This window comes from Pipistrellus hanaki, assembly GCF_964339955.1.
Source record: "Pipistrellus hanaki genome assembly, chromosome: 4".
NCBI lineage: Eukaryota > Metazoa > Chordata > Mammalia > Chiroptera > Vespertilionidae > Pipistrellus > Pipistrellus hanaki.
Window position 1 is genome coordinate 73,291,528 of NC_140506.1, and position 24,942 is coordinate 73,316,469.

Here is a 24,942-nt window from a genome sequence, read left to right on the forward strand (position 1 = left end):
CGCCGCCCGCGATTGGCTGTCTTCTAAGAAAAACTACCCAATCAAAAGAGTCTCTGGCAGCCCGCCCCTCCACCATCAGCCAATGGGCTCAAAGGCTTGGCCCTCCTCCAGCCCAGGGAGACTGGTTTGCATATTTTCTTGTTGGCTGAGAAGGTGGGCTCCTGAGCCCCCACGTCCTGCATGCTTCTTAAAAAGCCATGAGCTTTTAGGCAGTGGGAGCCCCTGAGTTCTCAGGGACGAGAGAGGGAGTGAACAACAAGCAAAACTGGAGCCAGAGCCCTGGCTGGTTTGGCTCAGTGGATAGAGCATCGGTCTGCGGACTGAAAGGTCCCAGGTTCGATTCTGGTCAAGGGCATGTACCTTGGTTATGGGCGCATTCCCAGTGGAGGGTGTGCAGGAGGCAGCTGATCGATGTTCCTCTCTCTCATCGATGTTTCTGTCTATCTCTATCTCCCTTCCTCTCTGTAAAAAAAAATCAATGAAATATATAAAAAAAAAAAAAAAATGGAGCCGGACCTTTCCCCCAGGGTGACTATTATCACTGATCACATCCCCTGCCATATCACTGATTATGTGGTTTAGACTCCCTGACCTTTCATATCTCTGGGCTGGTCATGTGGTTTAAACACATCATCTTTCCTGCCTAGAGATAACATCTAGGTTTCAGTTGTATTTCAGCTCCAGGCCCAGAAAAGTAACAAAACAGGCGGCCATGCCAGGGCTAATGACCCCTTGTGCTGACCCACCAGTGGGAGACCAAGGCCTTGAAGGGGCACCCTTGGAAATGCTGATGAATATTCTATTGAGATCCTCCCCTAAAACCTCCCCCAAATCTCTCAGCCTTTAAAACCCTCAAGGTGAAGGGCCCAGAGCAAACTCTCCTGGGAGCCCACCCACGCCTTTCCCTTTCCTCACAGGCATTCACCTCCTAAATCTAAGGGACCCCATGAAACTTGCAGCCAGGGGAGCAGTGGGCGGCGGCAGCTCCTCTCGGGGTAAACCCTTTACCCTATCCCCAAGGTCCCCTTTTCTCTGACTCTCCAGTGAGCTAAAGCAGCCTTGGCTCAGTTCTTTCCCATAACATTTCTGAGAGCCAGAGCAGCCCTGTTTAGTCTCTCTCCTGTAGCTTCTTCTATTCCAAGCCTTTCCTTGGGTCACTGTCCCCAGCTTTAATAAACATACTCAACACCACTGGACTTGTGTTATGAAATCTTCCCTGCATGAAGTTAAGAACCCACACACTACAGGCTGGCTCAAGGCAGACCTGCTCCAGACCTGGTCCGTTGCCGGTAACAAAACCTTGTTATGACATCATTACAATACCCAGCTCAGGTCAGCTTGGAAAAAATAAACAGAAAACAAACCTCTTTTCTTTCGTGTAATTCATCCAAGTGCCCTTCTGGTTGATGGATGGGATGCTGCTCCATTCATGAACCACTTAATAAAGCCGATTAATTAGATCTTCAATTTACTTGGTTTAATTATGTTCTTTAACAAGGGTGGAAGTAGTCCATTTCTAGACCTGGACAATAAAAAAACCCAACTACTAATATGATTCTCTATGAAGTGGGCCCAAGCACACAGAGGACAGTAGGGTTACAAGATGAAGGAGTCTGTGACCCTAAATGATTGTGTGGAGCAGTGCCCTCTCCATCAATCTGCCTTGGACTGTAACATCGTGAAAAATAATATAAGCTGAGCTACTTTTTGAAGTTGGAGCTGCCATCCCAGAGTAACTGCCTTGAAGGTCTTACTACTCAAACCTTTGTCATATTAAAAGTAGGCAAAATAACCTTTGCACTGGGCCTAAAGCAGCATTGCATTCCAAACAACTGTTTGTAAAGCTAATAAAAGAAAAAGAAAAAAAAAGCAGATATTATGACTACTGGATTGAAAATTAAAGACATTCTTTAGAATTAGCATCGCCATGTTAGCTTATTTGCACCTATAGAAACTCCTTCCTTTGGCTCATGCAATTATTCCCCTTCCCTTTCTCATAAATACCCCTTGCTTTCACCTCCGAATTAGATACTATATGAGTTTCTGCCTAAATCAGTTTACAGTAGCTCTGTGTGTGTGTGTGTGGGGGGGGGGGGGAGGGTTCTATGGAATGTAACATCACTGGGTGTTATAAACATAAATTCCTAACTGTGCAGGTCATGGTGCATAGTCACTTCCCAGGAATAACTTCCTTAGTAAAAGGCTTATCTTTGCTTTAAGCAAGCCCTGTCCATTGTCTCTGAGTATGTAAGCAGGTTGACATGCCTTTAAAATGCCGTTTCAGAGGCTCTTAATATGTGGCCACCCGTTCACGTCAGGGCCCTCCTTCTAAAGGGGACCTCCTCAAGCAAACACATAATCTCATGAACCTGTAATCCCACCCCCATCTTGCTTTTTCCTACCCTCCTGTAATCCTCCTTATGTTCCATTCTTCATAACAAATGCATATAAGAAACTGCATGCTGCCATTTTGGGAGGCATTTGAGATTTTGCTTCCTGGCCTATGCTGTCAATTTTGCTCAAATAAGTCCTTATAAAAATTCTCTACATGTTTGGACATTTTTAGGTCGCCAGCTTCTTGCATAGCTATCTTTTGGATGTCAAATAATTACTTGTTGCCTCTCCCTGGTTGCCTAAACTTTATTTTTAGGTTAACAACATGAATAAGAAATAAACTTTCATTAAACTGGTTTGGCTCAGTGGATAGAGTGTCAGCCTGCGGACTGAAGGGTCCTGGGTTCGATTCCGGTCAAGGGCATGTACCTTGGTTGAGGGCCCATTCCCAGTAGGGGGTGTGCAAGAGGAAGCTGATTGATGATTCTCTCTTATCCATGTTTCTAACTTTCTATCCCTCTCTCTTCCTCTCTGTAAAAAATCAATAAAATACATTTTAAAAAAAGAAATAAACTTTTATTGGGCTAAGTTACTGAGATTTAAGGATCTATTACAATAGCTGTTGCCATTTCCTTTCGTTCATGTAGTGACTTTGGTAAGAGCAGTTTTGGGGGAGTGGATCTAAATAAAAAAAATCTGTCTTAGTCCAAAGGTGTATGCTGCATATGTGTGAATCTTCTGTGCTCAGCTGCAAATGAAAGGACACCCGCATGGCAGCGTCTTAGAGATTTACTGCTCTGAAAAGTGGAGCTGAGACTGGACAGCAGGGTGTGGGGTTCAGTGAGACCCTCAGGGACCCAGGTTTCCCTGCCACCTTTTGCATGGAGGCCTTTGCCCTCACCGCTGTCACCTTGTCTTGGCTGGTTCACCTCCAGACAGGACTGAGGGGAAAGGACAAAAAGCTAGGCCAGCTGAGTGTGTTCGTCATCACAAAAGCTTATTGGAAACCCCACCCAATGACTTCTGTTTTAACCTATTGGCCAAAATGGGTCACATGGCCACGCCTGAGTCCTCTCTGAAAGGTGAGTGGGAGGCTGGGATGGAGGCTGGCTCAGCCAGCTGACTTTTTGGGTCCCAGCTCTGCAGCCTCCACAGTTCATTTAGGCCAATAAATATTTATTGTGCATCTCCTGTTTTATAAGCTCTGGGTTGGGCATTGGAGTCACAGAGATGAGTCAGATACGGCCTGACTCTAATCCGGGGGAGGAGTGTTCTTCTGTGAAGGCTCTGTTCACTATCTCATCGTATCCACATGTAGGCTTTCTTTCTGAGTCAACACCCCTGACCAGGTGTCCAGAACCACTCCTTTGTTTGGGGTGATGGTGGGGTGGAGTCTGTGGGTGCTATGGAGACATGGTAGTGAGGAGTATAAGGTGGACGGGTCCCAGGAAAGGCAGTCCTGTTGCACCATCAGAGGGTGGGGGTCCTGGGGACGCCTGCCTGTCTGCCCCCTGAGTCCCTCAGTGCTGTCCCTCTCACGGACGGGGGCTGCACAGTTTGTGGCCACCGGCACGGCTCCTACAAAGATGGCTCCCGGGCCCTGGTGGCGGATGAGACTTGCCATGAGGGGCACCAGTGAGGGCTGGTGGTCTCTGGATGTTGCTCTCCTCCTTCTGTGGGCGGGCCCTGGGTCCCCCTGGACTTCTCTCTCCTCACAGCCCACTCCATGTATCTCCCTCCTGAGCCAGGGAACCTGCGCCCGCTTTGCGGCAGGAACGTTTTCTCTGACTCACGGAGTGTTTTTGTTTCCTCTGATCCTCACTCGCTTCGAGTCCTGAGCTTTTGGAACCCAACAGCGTCTTCTGTCTTCTGTCATCTGCTGGAAGTGCTGCTCCCCTGAGGCAGTGGGTACACCTGGCCCAGCCACCACCACCGTGGGGAGAAGGTTTGGGTAACAACATGGTTTGGGGGCGAGGAGATGTATGTAAAGGCAGCAGTTCAGGTTCCGAGACGATTGCCCCGTCTCACAGATGTACAAGCCAAAGGCCGATGGCCGTGGGTGGCAGAGGAGACGAGGAGGACGAGGGCCTGTCAGGTCAAGACATGGTGATGCTGACGGGCATGAGTTCTGGGGACAGCACGGCTCCCAGGGGCCAGGCTGGGAGGGGTGTGTGTGTGAAGATGTGTGAGGATGCATCTGAACGCAGGTGTCAAAAACCCACCTTGAGGTCACTTAACTATGAGGGGTTTGCTACATTTTCTTACAAGAAATCCAGTGGTCAGCAGTACGTGGGCGGGCCCAGTGGCCCACTGATTTCACCACGGACCCAAGCTCCATTCTCTTGTCTGCTACGCTGGGTGAGCTCTGTCGGCAGCTTCTGGTCCCTAGAGGGTGGCAGCAGCTCAGGCATTGGTGAGTCCTCACATGCAAAGCCCTGAGGCAGTCCAGGGCCTTGTCTCCCGGTCTCTCTGTCTCTGGGTGGTGGTGGCGGTACAGGTGGTGGTGACTATTTTCCCAGAAGCCCCAGATGCTGGGGAAGTGTGGTCTGGCACATCCTGGCTCCGTGTGGGAAGGGAAGGCTGCCTTCAGCAAGGAGGGAGAGGGGGATGAATGGCTGTTGGGGCGCCTGCTCCTGGGGTGTGTGTGACTGTGTTCGCCGACGCTGTGTGTGTGTCTGATACGCAGGGGTGGCTGCTGATGGGCGCGGGGCCCGGGCCACGAGGAATGAGGCTACCAGGCTGGGGTTGGGTTCAGGGGCTGCCATGGAGGGGCTGCCTTGTGGTTGACAGACAGATGGTGGGGTTTGGGGGGGACAAGAGAGCAACTTCCTTCTGCTCTCCTCCCAGCCCAGAAGCTGCTCCTTCTGTTTGCTTTGCAGCCTCCTCCTCCACCTCAAGGCAGGAGACCCCTGGCTCAGTCCTGGCCCTCCTTTCTTCTCTGTCTGCACCCACTTGCTAGGCGATCTCATCTCCTCCCGTGCTTGTAACCAGCATTCCTGTGCCCGTCGTTCCCAAAGGTGGCGCTCAGCCCCGGCCCTCCCCTGAACTCTGGACTTGGGCACCTAACGTCTCCCCGGGGAGGCCACCGGCCTCTGGCTGGCAGTGTGCCCCGCTCCCGCTCCCTTTCTCCACACCCGAGCCCGCTGCTCCTCGGCCCCCCGTTTCTGCAGAGCCCCCAAACTTCCATGTAGCTAGGAGCTCCTGTCCCGTGTTCTGCCCATCAGCACCTTCTGTGACCTCTGTCCTCCACCTCTGCCAGCCTGCTCTCATCTGCCCTTACAGTTCCTGGAAAATTTCAAACACACAGGAAAGAAGAGATTAGTACAATAAGGCCCCACCCCCACCCCCCGCAAGGTATTTCTTTATCATTCTGTTCAATAGTAAAAAAACACACCACAAAACACCAACTGGGATGATGTTTTTACATATATTGATAAATCTGATGAACTTGCTCCCCTGCGTAACACCAAAAATTCAGATTTCTTTTTAACCCCACCCCTAACCTGTCTCCTCCCGCTCCCTCACCAGGCCTCTCCCGTCCCTGGGAAAAGGCATGGTTCCCTAGATCACTCTTCCTTCAGACCTTTGCTTGACTGACTTGTTCTGAACATTCAGGCATCTACCACCCTGAGGAAACCAATGTTGGCACTCTGCCACGATGGCCTTAAATTATCTGAAAGCAGCAGCAGAAGAAATCATGACGATGAAGCTGACACCCCCACGGACCTCGCCCTTCGCCATCTGCTGCCCCTGGGAACCGCCTATCAGCAGGAATGGGTGAGGACCTTCTAGGCCTTGTTCTCAGAATCTCACATTTTTACTACATATGTGTCCAAACAACATGCACGATTGCTCCACGGGTTTGAAAACCACTTATATAAATTCTATCATTATATAGCTGTTATTTCCTTTTTCACTTAACACTGCTTTTGAGATCTTTCCACTCTGGTGGGTATAGCTCTCATTCATTTTAACCACTGCTCAGTCATCCGCTAGGCGATTACACCCAGCTCATTTATCCAGTTCCCTATTGATGTGGGGCGGGGGGGGGGGGGGGGGGGGGGGGGGAATGCTGCCATCAATAGCCTTGCATATGTGTTGTTGTTGTTTTTTTTGTTCACAAGTGGATGTTTCTCGGAGGAGTGCTTCTCAGACTGGAGTTTGTAACGCATCAGGGGGTAGTGAAAACAATTCAGTCATCTGTGAAATAGAATGAATAGGAAATAAAAACATTGCTTTGCACTTTGGGTGGGTAATTATTGTTTTATTAACTTCTTGCGTCAGTTCCACATGCTTGTACCCGGTGGCTTTGTACCACACGTTTCCTACCTTGGGTGGCCGTGAGGCCCGGGAGACCAGTGTGGAATGGATGCTCCGTTTCCCTCCCAGGAACTCGTCAGCGCTCCATGTACTGTCTGACTTCTTTTGATTTCGCAAACGAGATAGTATCAGATTATGGTTTTAATTTGCATTTCCCTCCATTTGGCGAAGCTGAACGTCTTTTCATACGTTTATTGGCTTCTTGGGTTTCCTTTTCTGTGAATTGCCATCGCCTGTGTGTGCTTTTGAGTCACTTGATTTTTATCTTATTTATATTTGCAGGAGTTCCTTGTGTAACAGAATGAAATGTTCCCGCTCTCGGTCTTAATTCCAGCTCGTATTTCTTCCACCTCCTTCAGGCTAATAGCTCCTGCCTCCGAGATGCTAATTAGCTAGAGGAATTCTGCTTGAGGCTTGAGCAGCCCCTTGTCAGAGGTTGCTTTCCCAAAGACAAGGGGGGAGGGGATGGCGGGAAGAGGGGGGAGAATTGTACAAAATAATAATTATTTATTGGAGATTTATAAGAGCCTTCAGAACCAGACTGAACAGAACAGACCTACAGGGAACAAAGGGATTTAGAAAGTTCACGCTCTTCCTTGGGTCCCTGTCATCCTCTCGTTGTCTACCTAAGTCCCTACCCACCTCTTGCTTGGCTCCTCCTCCCTGGCCTTGACATAAAAGATGCCTGAATTCTAGACTTTCTTAAAAAAAGTTTCCATTGATTTTATTATTTAAAATATATTTTTTATTTACTTCAGAGCGGAAGAGAGAGATAGAAATGACAATGATGAGAGAGAATCACTGATTGGCTGCCTCCTGCATGCTCCTTCCTGGGGATCCACCCTGCCACCAGGGCATGTGCCCTTGAGTGGAACTGAACCTGGGACCTTTCAGTCCACAGGCCGACAATCTACCCACTGAGCCAAACTGGCTGGGTTCTATTGATTATAGAGAGAGAGGAAGGCAGAGGGAGAGAGAGAGGAAAACAAAACAAAACACCATTCTCATACACCCCCTTACTGGGGATCAAACCTGCAACCTGGTTATGTGCTCTGATTGGGAATTGAATTGGTGATCTTTCCATGCACAGGATGACGCTCAACCCATTGAGCAACACAGGCCAGAGCATTCTAGACTCTCTTAGGATGGATTTGTGGAAGCCATAAGGCACTCTCCTCTTCCTGAGCTGGGCCTTCTCCATCAATAAGCCTTCCCTTACTCCAAACTGGGATGTACTGAACACGTGCCTCCTTTCTGAAGCATCAGGCACACGGACCTTGTACTGGTAACATTCAGAAGTCCTGGGTGTTCTGGGCCCTGGTCCTCGGCTTGTTTCATGGGTTGTGAACATTTCTCCCAGGCTCTCAGCTCCCTTTCGGCTTTGCTCACGGTGTCTCTCCACCACATGCAGCAGCGAGGTGTCTGCTTGTGGTTGAGAGGCCAGGGCAGTGGCAGTGGGCAGTGAGGGCAGGAGCTGGATGCCGGTGGCTGGCAGGAGTGACAACATGGCTGCAGGACTCCTTTCGGGGACCTAGTGACATTATTTTCTTTTAATAAAAGTGGTATATACATAAGGTGCCCAACTTGCTGTTTTGATATGCATTGTGAAATGACCACTGCCATCCAGCTAATGAACATACCTATCACCTCTCCACAGGTACCACCGGTGTGTGTGTGTGTGTGTGTGTGTGCGTGTGTGTGTGTGTGTGTGTGTGTGTGTGTGTGTGTGTGGAGAGGATTTGATAAAGCTATCCTCTTCGCTGTCAGCACCATGCTGTACGTTAGGTCTCTATTCATCTTGTATTCCTGAAACTTCGTACCCTTTGATCAACCACACCCTGTTTTCCACAACCCCAGCCTCTGGCAACCACCATTCTACTTTCAGTGTCTAAGAGTTCAGCTTCAGGAAGTATTTCTCTTTCTGTGTCTTGCTTATTTCTTTTCTTTAAAAAATTTTTTTTAATTGATTTCAGAGAGGAAGGGAGAGAGATAGAAACATCAATGATGAGAGAGAATCATCAATTGGCTGCCTCCTGCATGCCCTGGACTGGGGATTGAGCCCGCAACCCAGGCATGTGCCCTTGACGGGAATTGAACCCAGGACCCTTCTGTCTGATGCGTTATCCACCGAGCCAAACCAGCTGGCTGTGTCTTGCTTATTTCACTTAGCATCCATGTTGTCACAAATGGAGGGGTTTCTTTTTAAGAGCTGAATAATATTCCATCATATATATATATATATATATATATATATATATATATATATATGTCTCACATGTGGGAAAGTAAATTAGTACAGCCATCCATTATAGAAAACAGTTTTGAGGCTCCTCAAAAATTAAAAATATAATTACCTCATGATGTGGCAATCCCACTTCTGGGTATTTATCTAAAAGAATTGAAACTAGGATTGTGAAGAGATAGTGGCACTCACATATTCATGGTACCAAATTTTTTAAAAGTTAAATGTATTGGCTAATAGAGTTATATAGACTTCAAGAATACAATTCTGCAACACAGCCGCTGTATAATGCATTGTGTTCCCACCCAAAGGCAAGCCTTCTTCTGTCGCCATACATTCGGCCCCCTTCACCCTTCTCTCCTCCTCCCAGCTTCCGTCTGGTAACCACCTTTCTGTTGTCTCTGTCTGTGAGTTTTTGCTTTTCTTTTTTATTTGTTGCTTTCAGTTTTATATCCCACACATGAGTGAAACCATATGGTTCTTACCTTTTTCCGTCTGTCTGATTTCGCTTCGTATGGTATGCTCAGGGTCCACTGCGCTGTCACAAATGGCAGTATTCTATCTTTTCTTACGGCAGAGCAATATTCATGGTATATAAGTACCGCATCCTCTTCATCCAATCGTCTATAGCACATGTGTCAAACACAAGGCCCGCGGGCCAAATCCAGCCCGCCAGGCCTTGCAATGTGGCCCGCACCGCGCTGTCATCACTGCACTCCGTTGTCAGTTTATGACATTGTCAGTTTATGACTGTTCAGTAAACCATTCGGCCCGCGATTTAGGCTGGATTTTAGATTTTGGCCCCTTCTCTGATTGAGTTCGACACCCCTAGTCTATCGTAAGGCACTTCAGTGGTCCCATGTTTTGGCCGTGGTGGATGGTGCTGCGGTGAACATAGGGGTGTGTCTATCTTTGCCAATAAATGTTTTTTAAAATGTCAGGAAGATACCCCGAAGAGGGGTTGAGGGGTCCCATGGTAACTGTTTTAATTGTCTGAGGAGCCTCCATACTGCTTTCCGCAGTGACTGTACCGGTGCCTTCCCTGCCAGCCATGAAGGAGAGTCATGTTAGCATAGAACAAGGCCTTTCCTTCTCTTTGCTGTAGCTTTCCACACCTTATGAGAAGCACCTCGTAATTCAACCCCAAGATTGTGAGCTCTGATTCAAACAGCCCCTCTGTTCAGACTGAGGGACAAGATCAGCTATTCTCAAGGTTACATTCTTACACGTACCTCCTCCCTGCTGTTTTTATTTTTTATTTTATTTTTTAATATTTTATTGACATTTTACAGAGAGGAAGAGAGAGGGATTGAGAGTTAGAAACATCGATCAGCTGCCTCTTGCACACCCCCCACCGGGGATGTGCCTGCAACCAAGGTAGATGCCCTTGACCGGAATAGAACCTGGGACCCTTTAGTCCACAGGCCGAAGCTCTAGCCCAGTGTTTCCCAAACTTCTCTCATGATGAGAATCACCTGGTGGAGTTGTTAAAACACAGATTCCTGAATCCCAACTAAGAAGTGCTAAACTAGAATTTTTGAGAACATATAGGTAAAATTGCATACCTAACTTAGTGCTCTGTATATAAAATCTGTCTTAGAGCACTAGTTAAGTATACAATTTTACCTATATGTTCCCAAAAATTCTAGTTTAGCACTTCTTAGTTGGGATTCAGGAATCTGTGTTTTAACAACTCCACCAGGTGATTCTCATCATGAGAGAAGTTTGGGAAACACTGCTCTAGCCACTGAGCCAAACCGGTTTCAGCCTCCCTGCTGTTTTAACAACTCAGGGATAATAAGTAGAAAGCTCCCTTCCCCCCTTACCTTCACTCAAGCCTCCTTGGAACTTCTCATCATTTTGTCTCACGAAAAGCCGCCTCCCTCGGACACCTGCCAGGACCGTGTCCTACAGAACAAACTACAACCCCCAGGGGCCCCCACCCCTTGCCCTCCTCGCTGCTTAGCCGGGGCTTAAAAGGGGCAGCCAGCCTTTGTTTTCTTGCCCCTATATTGGTTAGCTACGCTCCGGCCCTTTCCTTCAGGGAAAGTAAAATTCTTTCAGCTGTGAATTCGCTCACAGCCCGCATCACCAATCAGAACTCCACCCGATTCCTTTCCCCCACAACCTCTCCAACACCTGTTATTACTTGTCTTACTGATAATAGGCATTCCAACAGGTGTGAGGGAGCATCTCACTGTAGTTTATTTTATTATTTTCTTTTTGCATCTATTAGTACTTATTTCATGCTGAATTTACTCCCAGGCCATTGTCTGTTTCTGCAGTTTTCCCCGGGGTCTCTTTTTCTTCCTGCCACCCCCTCTGCTGGTTTAGGGGCCACCTGCCCTCTTTCAGTGAGGATCACCTCCATGTGGCAGGCAGAGCTCATCATCTATGGTTTGATCCAGCGGCCGCCAGCCTCTCGGACCTCAGGGGCCACCCGTGGTCCTCGGACCACTGGTTGCTGCCCGCTGGTTCACCCACCCAGGAGCTCTGTGAGTTCTGCACCACGTCTTGGGAACGTTGTTCACCTGGATGTGCTCCCCAACCAGAAAAACCCTGAGGTTCAGCATCACTCTCTGCACTTTTAAGCATGTGCAGCGCTTTTTGGGCCACAGATTGTGTGTCCAGCCCCACTGTTTGGCCTGGGCACACCTACCAATGCCACCACTGTAACAACAGAGTGGCACACGCTGCTTCTGGAAAGTGACACCCTCCAGATATGTGGTGGCTTTTCAGATGTACATACCCTCGATGACGGGCAGTTTCACGAGTGTTCTATTTTTCTTTTTTTCTTCTTTTAAAATATATTTTATTGATTTTTACAGAGAGGAAGAGAGAGGGATAGAGAGTTAGAAAGGTCGATGAGAGAGAATCATCGACCAGCTGCCTCTTGCACACCCCCTACCGGGGATGTGCCCGCAACCAAGGTACATGCCCTTGACCGGAATCAAACTGGGACCTTTCAGTCCACAGGTTGACGCTCTATCCACTGAGCCAAACCGGTGCCGGCTCACGAGTGTTCTTAAAGTGAACACAAAGATTTGAACTTCTTTTTAAAAAAAATTATTGATTTGAGAGGAAGGGAGAAAAACTTCGATCTGCATCCATGGGTTGATTTAAAAAAGAATTAGTGAGAGAGAGAGATAGAGAGAGATAGAGATAGAGAGAGAGAGAGAGAGAGAGAGAGAGAGAGAGAGAGAGGGAGGGAGAGAAACATCAATTTATTGTTCCACTTATTCATGCATTCATTGGTTGCTTTTTGTATGTGCCCTGACTGGGGATCAAACCTGCAACCTTGACATATTGGGATAATGCTCTAACCAACTGAGCTGCCCGGCCAGAGCAGATTTGAACCTCTTGATTTGCATGGTTTTGTGGGGTTTTCTGGGTCAGGTGAATAGCGAACCATTTGAGGTCAGCTCAGGCTGCTTACAGGAAGAGTCATTATAGTTTTGATGTGCATTTCCCTAATAGCTAGTGAAGTTGAGCATCTTTTCTTTTCTTTTTTTAAAAAAAAAATATTTTAATGATTTTTTACAGAGAGGAAGAGAGAGGGATAGAGAGTTAGAAACATCGATGAGAGAGAATCATCGATCAGCTGCCTCTTGCACACCCCTCACTGGGGATGTGCCCGCAATCAAGGTACATGCCCTTGACCAGAATCGAACCCGGGACCTTTCAGTCTGTAGGCTGATGCTCTCATTGAGCCAAACCGGTTTCAGCTGAGCATCTTTTCTTATATCTGTTGACCATTTGTATGTCTTAGAAAAAGTGTCTCAGGTCCTCTGCCCATTTTCTTTTTTTAAATTTAAAATAATTTCTTTTTAGAGAGAGAGGACGGAAGAGGGAGAGAGAGAATGAAACATCGATTTGCTGCCTCCTGCACATCCCCAATTGAGGATGGAGTCTGCAAGGCGGGTATGTGCCCTGACTGGGACTCAAACCCCCAACTTTTCAGCGCAAGGGATGACACCCGGTCTACTGAGCACACGGCCAGGGCTTCTGCCCATTTTTAAATTGGATTTTTGTTTGTTTGGTACTGAGTTGTATGAGTTCTTTATATATTTTGAGTATTAACCCCTTGTTGGAGCTGTTGTTTTTAATATCTCCCATTTGGTTGGCTGCCTTTTGCTTTGTTGGCAGTTTCTTTTGCCGTGCAGAAGCTTTTTAGTTTGATATAGCCCGATGCATTCATTTTTCATTACAGCATTTTTTTTTTAATACAATAGCCAAGATATAAAAACAACCTAAGTGGCCTTTGGTGGATGGACATTTCTTTCTTGCTTTTTTTCTTTTCTTTTCTTTTTTAAAATATTTTTATTGATTTTAGAGAAGAAGGGAGAAGAAGAAAGAGAGAGAAATATCAATGATGAGTAATTGATTGGCTGCTTCCTGCACGCCCTACACTGGGGACCCAGCTGCAACCCAGGCACCTGCCCTGACTGGGAGTCTAGCCAGGACTTCCCAGTTCATAGGCCGAAGCTCAACCACTGAGCCACATAAGTCAGGCGAGAAACATTTGCTTCACAATGGAAGAGGCCTGAAGGTAAAAGAGCAAACGGAGAAAAGAGTGGTTGTGTTGAATATTCCAGTGAGTGGGAGAATATTCCAGAGAGAAGTCTAGGTGAATAGGCAGAAACAAGTGCACTAAACACATTGGTTCTGAACAAACTGATCAACAAATGAATTGGAGAAAATGCATTTATCATCGCTATTTTTTCGTGTTGATTTTTGTACCTAACAGGTGTGACTTTGCACTCTGTGGCTGGCATTTATGTGTTTTGAACCTTTATGCGAATGTTTATTTTGGGGGTGAATAATGTTCTTGAACAATGAGTGGTTTGGCAAGTTTATATCCTTTAAAAATTGCTTTTATTCTGGGTTTTGGCACCCCCCCTCCTTTTAAACCATTTCATTCATTTTTATTTTATTGATTTTGTACAGAGAGGAAGGAAGAGAGATAGAGAGCTAGAAACATTGATGAGAGAGAGTCATCAATCAGCTGCCTCTTGCACGCCCCCTACTGAGGATATGCCCGCAACCAAGGTACATGCCCTTGACCGGAATCGAACCCGGGACCTTTCAATCCCCCAGCCGACGCTCTATCCATTGAGCCAAACCGGTTTTGGCTCATTCATTTTTCTGTTAAAAATTTTAAAAATAAATTTTACAACAGCAATGACCTTTATCTTTGGCAGTGTTTTTTTGGGGGGATTTAAAATCAAGTGAATTTCAGGCTCTAAATAAATTGCCTGACAGTAGTTTGAAATAAATATTTCCACATATTGGTTTATAAATTAATGAAATTTATGCACACAGTAGGGGTATGTGGAAGGCAGCTAATCAGTGATTCTCATTGATGTTTCTCTCTCCCAATCACTTCCTCTCTGAAATCAATAAAAACAAAACAAAACAAATTTGCATATATTTTAAAGTAGTTTTGTCCAACTTGCAGCCTATTTTAAAAAAATCTTGTGCTTTTAAAAAATATATATTTTATTGATTTCTTACAGAGAGGAAGGGAGAGAGATAGTTAGAAACATCAATGAGAGAGAAGCATCGATCAGCTGCCTCCCCTATTGGGGATGTGCCCGCAAGCAAGGTACATGCCCTTGACTGGAATCAAACCTGGGACCTTTCAGTCCGCAGGCCGGCCAAAGCTCTATCCACTGAGCCAAACCGGTTTCGGCTTGAGCTTCTTCATCATCCACCAATGATGACTTCAGTACCACCAGCCCCAAGCATGGCTGTGGGCCAGGTACTGACTGCCCAAAGCACTCCCAGACCCTGTTATTTCCCTGACTCCTCCCTGCAACGTCACCTGGCAGGCTCTGCCCCATCTTCACAGATAAGGAAACGAAGGCCTGCAGCACAGACTTGTAATTAAGACACGGAGGCCAGTTCAAACCCTCTGTCTCCTTAACAAGCCAGGTCCCTCAGCTTTCACAAGCTTTTAATCATTATTCTTGCATTTCAAGTGGTTTCGATAAAAATCACCTTTAGAAAGAATAAATACAATTTCTAAGAAGTATGAAGGCATGTTTATCATTTTTGCATACTTGGGGGAGGGAGAGATGAATATTTGAAATAAGTGAATTTTTAACATTAGAACACGAGAGAAGGCAGATACACATGTCCTGGTCCTTTCTTGCTGGTTTCATCCCCAGGCATGGCGGGACCTGCGCCCGGCGAGCTCCTGGAGATAACACACTGCAACACTGTTGTTTACAGGGCTGACAATGCTTTGTCCTTGCAGGCCAGAGGACAACTGCAAACTTTCCACCAATTTGCTCAGCGCGCCCAGTGGTGCCGGCTAGCAACCCTGGTATCTGCTGCCCTCATGCGGCCGCGCCGTGGTCCTGCACCTGTAGAGGAGCGCCCCTGAGAGCTTTTGGACACTGGTGGTGGGAAGCTTCTGAGGCGGGGCTCCTTGCGTTTACTCTCGCCGCCATTGGTCCTGGCAGGGAAGGAGAATCTTCTCGGGTTCAGGGCAGGGACCTGAGAATGGTGCCCCCTGACGTCGTGCAAGGCAATGTGCATTGATAACTGGATTCTCTCCTCTGGTTCTCTCTGTTACCCTGCAAGGTGAGGACTGGGCTAGGAGGGGAGGTACTGCCCAAGGCAACACATAGCACAGCAGTGCAGGGGTGGCCTTGAACCTAGGGGGTGGAGGGCTCTTTGCTGAAGAATTCAGTTTGAGGGCGCTCTGCAGCAGCTGCTGGTGGAGCTGAGACAGACTTGGCCCTGGCATCCTAATGGGGCTTAAGAGATACCCCAAGGGCCCACCCTGAGGGCAGTGCGGCAGGATGAGGTCTCTTCAACTCCAGCTCCGGCCTGGGCCACGCGGTCCAGGCAGTTTGGTCAATGTGAGGTGGAGGACCATCAGCGCAGGCACAAGTGTTGGGTACGTGATGCCGGTGATGGTGAGGGGCAAGCCCAAGAGGCGAGGCGGGGAAATGAGTTGCAAGTCTTAGTTTCGGTCCTCACCATCTGACTCCCGGCAACCTCTCAGACTTCCCCAAACCCACTTCGACGCGCCCCCCGCCCCACCTCAGTTGGCAGCAGCACCACCCACCCTTTGCCCAATCCTTCTGAGGGGGATTCTGAGCCCTGCCTCAATGTACCCCTCTTCCTCTTCAGTCCTCTGGCTGGGAGACAAAATTTCCATAGGCCACTTGTGCTCCTGCAAAGGAACTGATTTCTCTTTGTTCTGAATGATTTTTCCCGGAATGTCTGTGTATCAAACAACCTTGGGGTATAGAATGTCTCCCTCTGCAGTGCAGCACAGGCATGGTCCAACGTGAGGCGGCTAATGTGTCTCTCAGGAGCAAGGGGCAGGCTTGGCTTCTGCCTATTATTATAAAAGACGTGGGTTCCTTAAGCTCAGGGGTTCTCTTCGGTAATACGCTTCAGGTGTCACCTGGCTCTAATCACGTCACCTCACGGGGTTTGGGACTCAAAGAGTCAATGCAAAATGCTTAGACTCTAGTTCACTGCTGGAGCTGTGATAAACGGTCCTTCCTCTCTGACCCAGGCGTCCTGTGCCTGCTCCTAGCATCCAGGAGGCTCTGGCCAGCTGACAGGCGAGTTCGCAAGCAGGGTACAGCCTCGGGCCTTTCACCGTCCTTGACAGCTTCCATCCTTGTTGGTTCCACCGTCCACGCGTTTCTGGCCTCTGCCCACTTCCCTCCATTCTCAGCGCCACAGCCCCAGTCCAGGCTCCCGGCACCTCATGCCCGGAGGGTTTATTGTTGTGGGTTCCCAGTAGATCCCCTCACCCCTCCTCCCTCCTCGGCTAGCCTCCTCAGGCAGCCAGAGGGGTTGATCTGAAGCCCGCAGTGCTCTCCAGTGGCCTTGAGGCTTCACCTCTTGAACGGCTCCTGTCATTTAATAGAATATTCCTGGACCCATGTGGCCCTTGCTGACCTCACCACCTACTCTGTGCTCCTCTCAGCGCCCCACTTTTTGCTCTGGTAACGCTGGACTGTTTAAATCAAGCTGCGCCCTCTGCACGGACCGCCCTTCACACACTCTTCTCTGCACAACTCCTACCCATCCTTCAAAACCTCGCTCCCCGGCCTTTCCGAAGCCCTCGTGACTTCCCAGGGCCACAGCGTTGGAGACAGAGCGGGTGGGGGAGGGGCTCAAAGGCCGAGGACAGAATGGAGGGACTTTGGATCCTCCACTTTCCAGGCCCCAGCTCCTGCCCCGGGAAAAGGTCACAGGGCTGGCCGGGACAAAGGTCCTCGCTGACATTCCAGGGGCTCATGCTGGCAGGCTGTCCGGACAGTGGGGTAGGTGCCAGGGGGCCAGGCCCAGGGAATGGAGAGGATGGAAATGGTGCTGCGTGCAAGGGCCGGTGGCTCTCATCCGTCCGGTCTGCGCGGAGGGGCCCTGTCCCCACAGAGCCGGCACTCCTGGGGGCCTGTGCCCCAGGGATGGCGCCTGGAAACATTTCTGACAGAGGGGAGAGCCCCTGGGGCCGCTGCTGGGGAAAGCCGTGTGAGAGCTGTGCCCCAGGCTCCGGGTTCCCTGGAATTCTAAGTGTTCTGATGAATGGCTCCAGCAGTTTCTCCAGCATTCTGGTGGCGGCGTGTGGCCTCCTGCTGCCTCTTGTGGCCCCGAGGGGGCTCGCTCCGCAGATGTGCCCTCTTTCCCCAGGACAGGTCCCTTTCCGGGACATTCCGAGGCACACTTTCTCCTCCTTGCTCTCCTCTGCCTAGTCTCACAGCCCACTGAAACCCAGGGTCCTTAGGACTTTGATTAACTAGTTATAAAGTCCAGCTCTAGAAGTCCTCTCTCTCTCTCTCTCTCTCTCTCTCTCTCTCTCTCTCTCTCTCACCTAGCCTCCTCCCTCCCCCATCTTTCCCTATAATTGGCAATCCCTGAGGCAGCAGGGGACAGTAGCCGGGACCTAACCAATGGTCCCAGGGTTCTGGCGGGCAAAAGATAACATTTTGACCTAGGTTACTAGTATGTCTTAGTTCCCGAGCCTTCAGGTGGGCCGCTCTCCTGACTGCTTTCGCATGGAACCAGACAAAGGGATGCGGGGAAAGGCCGAGAGCTGCCCCCCAGACCTGGAGAGATGACTAGGCCCTCCCCTCACGTCTAACCAATCAGCTCCCAGCAGGACCCCTCGCCCCTCACCCCTGGGGTCTGATGTTTGCCCGTATGTGACCTGCATGCTACGGGGAAGGTCACCCTGTGAGCATCAGCGTCCTGTTCTCCGGGGTGGCTCCATTCATAGTAAAAAAAGAGCCGCTATTTCTCCACGGCAGTTCTCCGTGTTCAGTGTCCTGTTCCGTGTTCGGTTCTGCCAGCGCGGCAGACGAAGCCTTTCTGTTCTGTCACACCGCTCAAGTGTCCCTAAGATCCGAGGATAAAGGTCACAACCTCACCCCCTGCGTTGTGACTGGGGACCAACCTTCAGGAAAATGCAGGAATGAATGGGCGTGGGGGCTTGGGCAGGCTCCTTCCGGTTTGGGCAGCTGAGCATGCTCAGTCCCCTCTGCCTCTAAGCGTCCTGTCACCGCGGCCCTGAGGTACAGGTTTTTATTTCCCGGCCTTGGATACGTGGGGCGTTGGAAGAATGTGGGGGGCACACCTGTTTCCGTCCGCCCCTCTGTCTGCTCCGCTGCCTGCTGCAGGCCCTGAGCCCTCCGTGCTGGGGAGCTGATGTCCCTGGGAGCAGCCTCCAATGGAAGGTGGACAGGACGAGGCAGACAAACACCCCAGTTTTGGTGCAGGGAAGGGGGAGGGAAGCAGGTGATTCTCTTGTGGCAATGGGGTCCCCACGGTAACCTGGCCCTGCCCTCTGGTGTCTGTGAGGTCACCTGCCTCTCCTAGCTGGAGGAGGCGCAGGAGGCTGGGCGTGGAAGCCATCCCTCCTTCCAGACCCAGCCTGATGGGGATTCTGCTGCTGCTGGTGAAGCTGTCTGTGCTGGTCAGTGGGGTCCGGGGTAGAGGGGGGAGGGCTTGGGTCAAAGCTCCCTGGGAGCTGCTGGACCCGGTGACCCGGTGACCCGTCCTGAGCAGGGGGGCTGGGTGACTGCCTGCCTCCTGGATAATCTGACAGCTCCCAGGAGCCCCGCCCCAAGGCCCAGGGCCGGCATTTCCTCTGGAGCAGTGTTTCCCAAACTTGTGACCTATGTGTACCCCTTCTATAATTTTTGTAACGCTGAGTACCCCTCGTCAAAAAAATAAAAGGATGTATTAGGCGCAGCTAAGCACTGTGCAAACTCTTCCCATACCCCTGGGGGTGCGCACCACACTTTGGGAAACACTGCTCTAGAGAATCACTCCTGTGGGACCAGCATTGCCTTTCCCATCCAGCTAAATTTATATATTATATATATATATAAATAAATATAATTTATTTATATATATATATATAATATATATTTACTTTTAAAACATTTTATTGATTTAAAAAATATATATATTTTATTGATTTTTTTAGAGAGGAAGGGAGAGAGATACAGAGTAGAGAGTTAGAAACATCGATGAGAGAGAGTCATCAATCAGCTGCCTCCTGCACGCCCCCCACTGGGGATGTACCCGCAACCAAGGTACATGCCCCCGACTGGAATCGAACCCAGCCAGGACCCTTCAGTCTGCAGGCCTATGCTCTATCCACTGAGCCAACCGGTTTTGGCTTTATTGATTTCTTACAGAGAGGAAGGGAGAGGGAAAGAGAGAGAGAGAAACATCCATGATGAGAACCATTGATCCGCTGCCTCCTGCATGGCCCACACTGGGGATGGAGCCCACAATCGGGGCATGTGCCCTGACCGGGAATTGAACTGTGACCTCAGCTTAACCACTGAGCCCCGCCAGCCAGGCCCCATTCATTGTTTGAAGACATGCAGATGCTGATGCCTGGGGCCATGTCTGTGAGTTCCAGCTGCTCAGTGGGTCCCTGGGGCCAGCTGCTGAGGCGCGGAATGGGGAGAGGACCTGGTGTAGCAGGAAGAGACAGGCAGTTGGCTTTGAATCTTGGCTGCTCTGCTCTTCAGCTGTGTGACTTTGGGCAAATTACTCTACCTCTCTGAGCCTACACTTTCTCTGCTCTAACGGACCTTATAGGTCATGTGGGATGTAGGAGGCTGCTCCCCTCCCTGGTTTCAGCACTATCCACTGGTGGGGGCGGGGGTGGGGGCAGATGCTGTTTCCTGCCCCATCCTAATTCCTCCTGTAGGTGGACCCCTGTGTTTCCTTCCTTTCCCAGCAAAGCTCCATCCCCTCGGCCTTGCTGATCCTTCATATGGGAGGGCATACCGTCAACCCCAGATTGCTCCCTCTCACCACATCCCTTAGGGCTCCAGATGGTCCTGTGGACAAGGACACACGGGGTCCAGGTTGGTGGGCCGGTGTTACTCAGGGGCTGGGGCTTCAGGGCTCTTTCCCCATCCAACCCCACTGCCTCCCAATGGAGGGAGACCTCATGTCCACCTGTCTCCCAGGACAGAACTATGGACATCACACTAGCTTCCTCCCTCTCCTTCACCCCTCTCAGCGGGTCAGGCATTCCTCCGTCCCTGTCCCCCACGCCTCACACTCTCTGCCCCTAAGGACACTGCCCTTTGCTACCAGAGAAGCAACGGATTCAGATCCTACAGGATTAGAGGGCTGAGGGGGATGGTCACTCCTATGTCATCGACATTATCATCATTGTCAATCTCCTTCAGTCTCGAGTTTTAGAAATAATTATTTAAACCCACAAGAGAGAGAACCACATGTAAGAGGAGACACTTTCTAAGAGAACGGAGTCCTTAGAAGTGAACAGATAAAGACCATTCTTTTTTTTTTTTTTTTAAATATATATATATATATATATATATATATATATATATATATATATTGATTTTTTTACAGAGAGGAAGAGAGAGGAATAGAGAGTTAGAAACACCAATGAGAGAGAATCATTGATCAGCTGCCTCCTGCACACCCCCTACTGGGGATGTGCCCGCAACCAAGGTACATGCCCTTGACCAGAATCAAACCCGGGACCCTTCAGTCCACAGGCTGACGCTCTATCCACTGAGCCAAACCGGTTTCAGCGGCAAAGACCATTCTTATATGTGGGGTATCTGAGGCCTCGAGAGGAGGGGGGCCTGGCTTAAGGTGACCTGGCAGCCCCAACACCCACAATAACACTCAGGGAGGGCTCCTGCCCCCACCGAGGGACGATGGGTGACCACGGGCTCCCCTTTCCCCGCAGCTGGTCCAGAACCGGGCCCACCTCTACAACGTTCTGCTCCTCAAGATCACCCTCTTCAACCACTGGCTGTCCGGGCTGCTCCAGCAGGCCCAGGGCTCCTGCAGCCGGCCCGCCCACCCACAGCCTGGGCTCCCCGCCTGCCCGGTGGGCTCGGTCCTGCGGGCCGGGCTGGCGCTGATGGAGCTCCCTGTGTGGCTGGTGCTGAGGGTGCCCAGGCTCGTGTGGGCGGGAACGCTGGGCTGTGCCCGGGCCCTCGGCCTGGACCCGAAGCAGCCGGGTGCCTGGGAGCAGCTGGGTCTCTCCGCGGCCACCTGGGTGGACCTGCTTCTGTCGTGTCTGCACAGCCTCATGCTGGCCGCCTTGCTGCTGCTGCTGCTCGCCTGCCGGCTGCTGTGGAAGGCCCACCACTGCAGTCCGGGCTGGCTGCCCGGCAAGGTGGGTGGCAGGGCGCAGGGCAGGCTGCCGGGGCAGGTCCGGGGGGCCGGGCATGACCGGGGCTGGGCTAGCGGGCCAGCCGTCGGGCAGTGCGGTCCTGTGAGCGCGTGGTGGCCCCCTGCCCATCCTCTCCGTCCCTCCAGGCTCTGTTGGAGAACCAGGTGGTCCTGGAGCTGCAGGCGCTGACGAAGCGTCTGTACGGGTGTGTGGAGAGCACGATCGAGGCTACCGCCTGGCGCCTGGCCTATCTGGTCACTTGGTCCACCTGCCTGGCTTCCCACCTGCTGCAGGCCGCCTTTGAGCACACGGCCCAGCTGGCCCCGGCCCAGGAGGCCGAGCCCCAGGAAGCCGAGTCTCTGTTTGAGTCCCCGTTCTTTGAGTCTCTGGTTCTCAAGGCCGGGCCAGTCCTGCCAGAGCGCGAGACCGTTGGAGAATAAACGTGTCTTCATCTGCCTCTCCTGGTCTTGTCGGGTCTAGGGCCTCACGGGGCTGGAGGGATGTGTGTGCACATATGTGTGTGCGCGCATGTGTATGTATGCGTGTGGGTGCCTGCATGCGTGCCCGAGGGCTGCCTCTGGGAAGGAAATCACGTTCCTTGATCACCCGATACATGCCAGATAACCATCTCAGACACTTTACACGCGTGATTTTGTTTAGATCTCATAGTGACACAGGCATCAGGTTTGATCAGCACCCTTTTCCAGATAAGGAAAATCGAGCCTCAGAAGGTGGCACAATCCCAAGGGCCCAGAGTGAATCAGGGGAAAAGCCAGCACTGTTTATTTCCCAGATGTTTGTTTCCCAGAAGCCCTCACTTTCTCCAGGCCCCGTCCCTGGGTCCCAGGGTTGCTGGTGTCTGGTGTTTTAGAGGAGCGGGGTAGTGAGAGACTCTGGCCTTTGGGGGGTGCCAGGGCCTCACATTTCAGAGATTTAGAAAATTCCTTTGAGGAGTAGTTATTCCTGACTCAGTCTGTAGCTAACCCATCCATTCATTTACACACTTAGCCACTTAATTCCCACTCACCCACCCATCCACCCACCACCCACCCACCCACCCATCCATCCAAATGTCCACCCACCCGCCCACCCACTCAACCCTTCATCCTTCCATCCTCAGCTTATCTACTCTCCTGTCTACCCATTCATTCACCTCCTCACCCACAAATCCATCAACAGATCCATCCATCCATCCATCCATCCATCCATCCATCCATCCAGCCTGTCTACCCATCCACATACTCACAAATCCATTCACAGATTCATATGTCCATTCCCTCCTGAAAGAGGGAACATCATTTCCTCAGCACTCACCCCTAGCTGCCCAGTCTTGCTGAGGGAGGGCTCATCAGCTAGGAGAGTTCAAGCTGCAGTGGGTCAAATCCCCCGACACCACTGAGGTGAGTGATACGGTAAAGTGGGGGGAAGGGATGATTTCTTGAGAGTCAGCAATCAACCTCCGCTCACTCCCAAGCCTGAGGGTGGTGTGAGTGCGCGAGGATGCTCCCGAGAGCTCTGCCCTGCTTCTCCTTCTCCATTCTGGCTCCCGGGGAAGTTAGGGCCGGGTTCCTGCCCTGTCTCCCACAGGGACCTGCAGGCGGCCCAGGGTGGGTGTGCAGTGAATTTCCAGGCCCTTCCTCCAAGTCCGAGGAGCAGTCCCAGCCTGTCCTTGTGGGGAGCCCTGCAAAGGCCTCCGGTCTGGCCAATGAGGCAGAGCACCTGCTGGGAGGGCTCTGCACAGCCCTGGGGAAGGAGCAGACACTCCTGGGATTCCAGGACACACCCCCAGCTTACCGGGCACGCTGGGTGCAGGAGTGTGCGCCTGGGGGGAGGGGAACGCCCAGTGCAGCATGGGGAGCTGGAGGGCCTTGCACTGCCAGGGACCAAGCTGGTGCTTGACAACCTGGGGCCTGCAGGGCCTGAGGGAGGGAGGGAGAGAGGGGCAGGTGGAGAAAGGCCTCAAAGGGGGAAGGGGGGTGCATGGGAAGAGAGGACCAGAGGCAAGATGAGCTGGAGGTCGGGCTGAAGGCCAGGACCAGCCGGGAGGTTCTGGGCCGTGCATGTGATACTGCTATCTTTTACTTCTACTGAATTAAAATAAGCAACAACCAAAGATACAGAGACATTAAGGTAAAAATGTTTCCTTATTCTCTGGTTCTCAGCTTGAGGAAAACAAGGTCCACAGTGTCCTGCATGTCTTTCCAGGCTGGGTTCTGCGGCACAGGCTGACGCCTGAGTCTGCCCGAGCAGTGTGCAGGCTGGAGAGCTGGGGCAGCCCTGAGCAGGAGAGGCTGGTGTCAGGACAAGGCCCTCCCCACGCTGAGCCAGAGGCCGGAGGAGACTCGGGCTCCGTGGCTCTGCCCTGTCTCTGTGACCTTAGATAAGGCTCTGACCCCCCTGGCCCTCAGTTTCCACGTCTGGGCGGTGTGGGTTGACCAGGTGACCTCTGATGAGACAGTCAGCATTTGAGAGACCTCCATGTCCTGAGCGCCCTGGCTAGGAGTTGGTCCGGGGCTGGGGAGGCGCCAGGCCTGCGTGTGCAGATCTGTGGGCAGGGCCCTTATAGGAGCTGAGCTCTGGTTCCATAAAACATATGCGTCCAGGCCCAGAGTGTAAGTCCTCCCGTGCCTCCCAAGGACCCTGGAGTCCTGGGGCTGGGGCTGGGGAGGAAGGGAGGGGAGAGACTCTGCCCCTTGCACACAGTGGGCAGATCAGAGGCCTTGGGATCAGAAAGCCTCAGGCTTTGAATCCTGGACCCACAGCCTCCTGGCTGTGTGACCGTGGGCTGGCTCCTTACCCCCGTGAGCCTCAGTGCCTGCACCTGCGAACAGGCACCAGCACGGCACCTGGGCCTCCCGGGCTGCTGCCTCGTCTGTGCACGAGCAGCACCTGCTCCAGGCCTGGGAGCCCGGGGAGCCCAGCCCCCTCTCCTGGGCCTGCCGCCTCCCCAGGGGCTACAGGAACCCCGCTCTGAGGTCAAGGGTGAGGGCGGTCAGCCTGTCTGTCTCAGGCCTTTGAGTGTGAAGGGGCCCTGGACGGCGGGGGGGAGGTGAGGGGACGGGGCAGGGTGGGGGGAACTGGCTGGAGGGCTGGCCAGCAGCTCCACGCAATCTGTCTGCTATGCAGCCGGGGCCTGGCCTGTATTTATTTATGCTGAGCGTGTATTTATATCAGCCCCTTTCTCATTAATAGGGCAGGAAATGGCTGGAATTGTTACATACCTGGCGGCCTAGGGGTCCTGCTGGGCCAAGACACACAGGGCCCTGGCCGCCCTGCGGTGACTGCGAGGGGCCCCCTCCTCAGTCCCAGGCTCCGTCCCTGGCCTTTCGCTGACCTCCCTTTGCACTGAGCCCCCAGTCTGCACGTGTGAGCTCCCATTCAAGCCCTGAGC

General features: G+C 51.3%; 1 protein-coding gene across 1 annotated transcript; it reads left to right on the plus strand.

The window, feature by feature from the left end:
* Positions 1–5,992: 5,992 nt before the first annotated feature.
* TMEM270 (transmembrane protein 270) lies at positions 5,993–21,991 on the plus strand (the record flags this gene model as incomplete). Its single annotated transcript, XM_084880826.1, has 4 exons — positions 5,993–6,111; positions 18,746–18,842; positions 21,120–21,554; positions 21,668–21,991. The coding sequence occupies 4 exons, from the start codon at positions 5,993–5,995 to the stop codon at positions 21,989–21,991; spliced, it is 975 nt and encodes a 324-aa protein (XP_084736952.1).
* Positions 21,992–24,942: the final 2,951 nt, after the last annotated feature.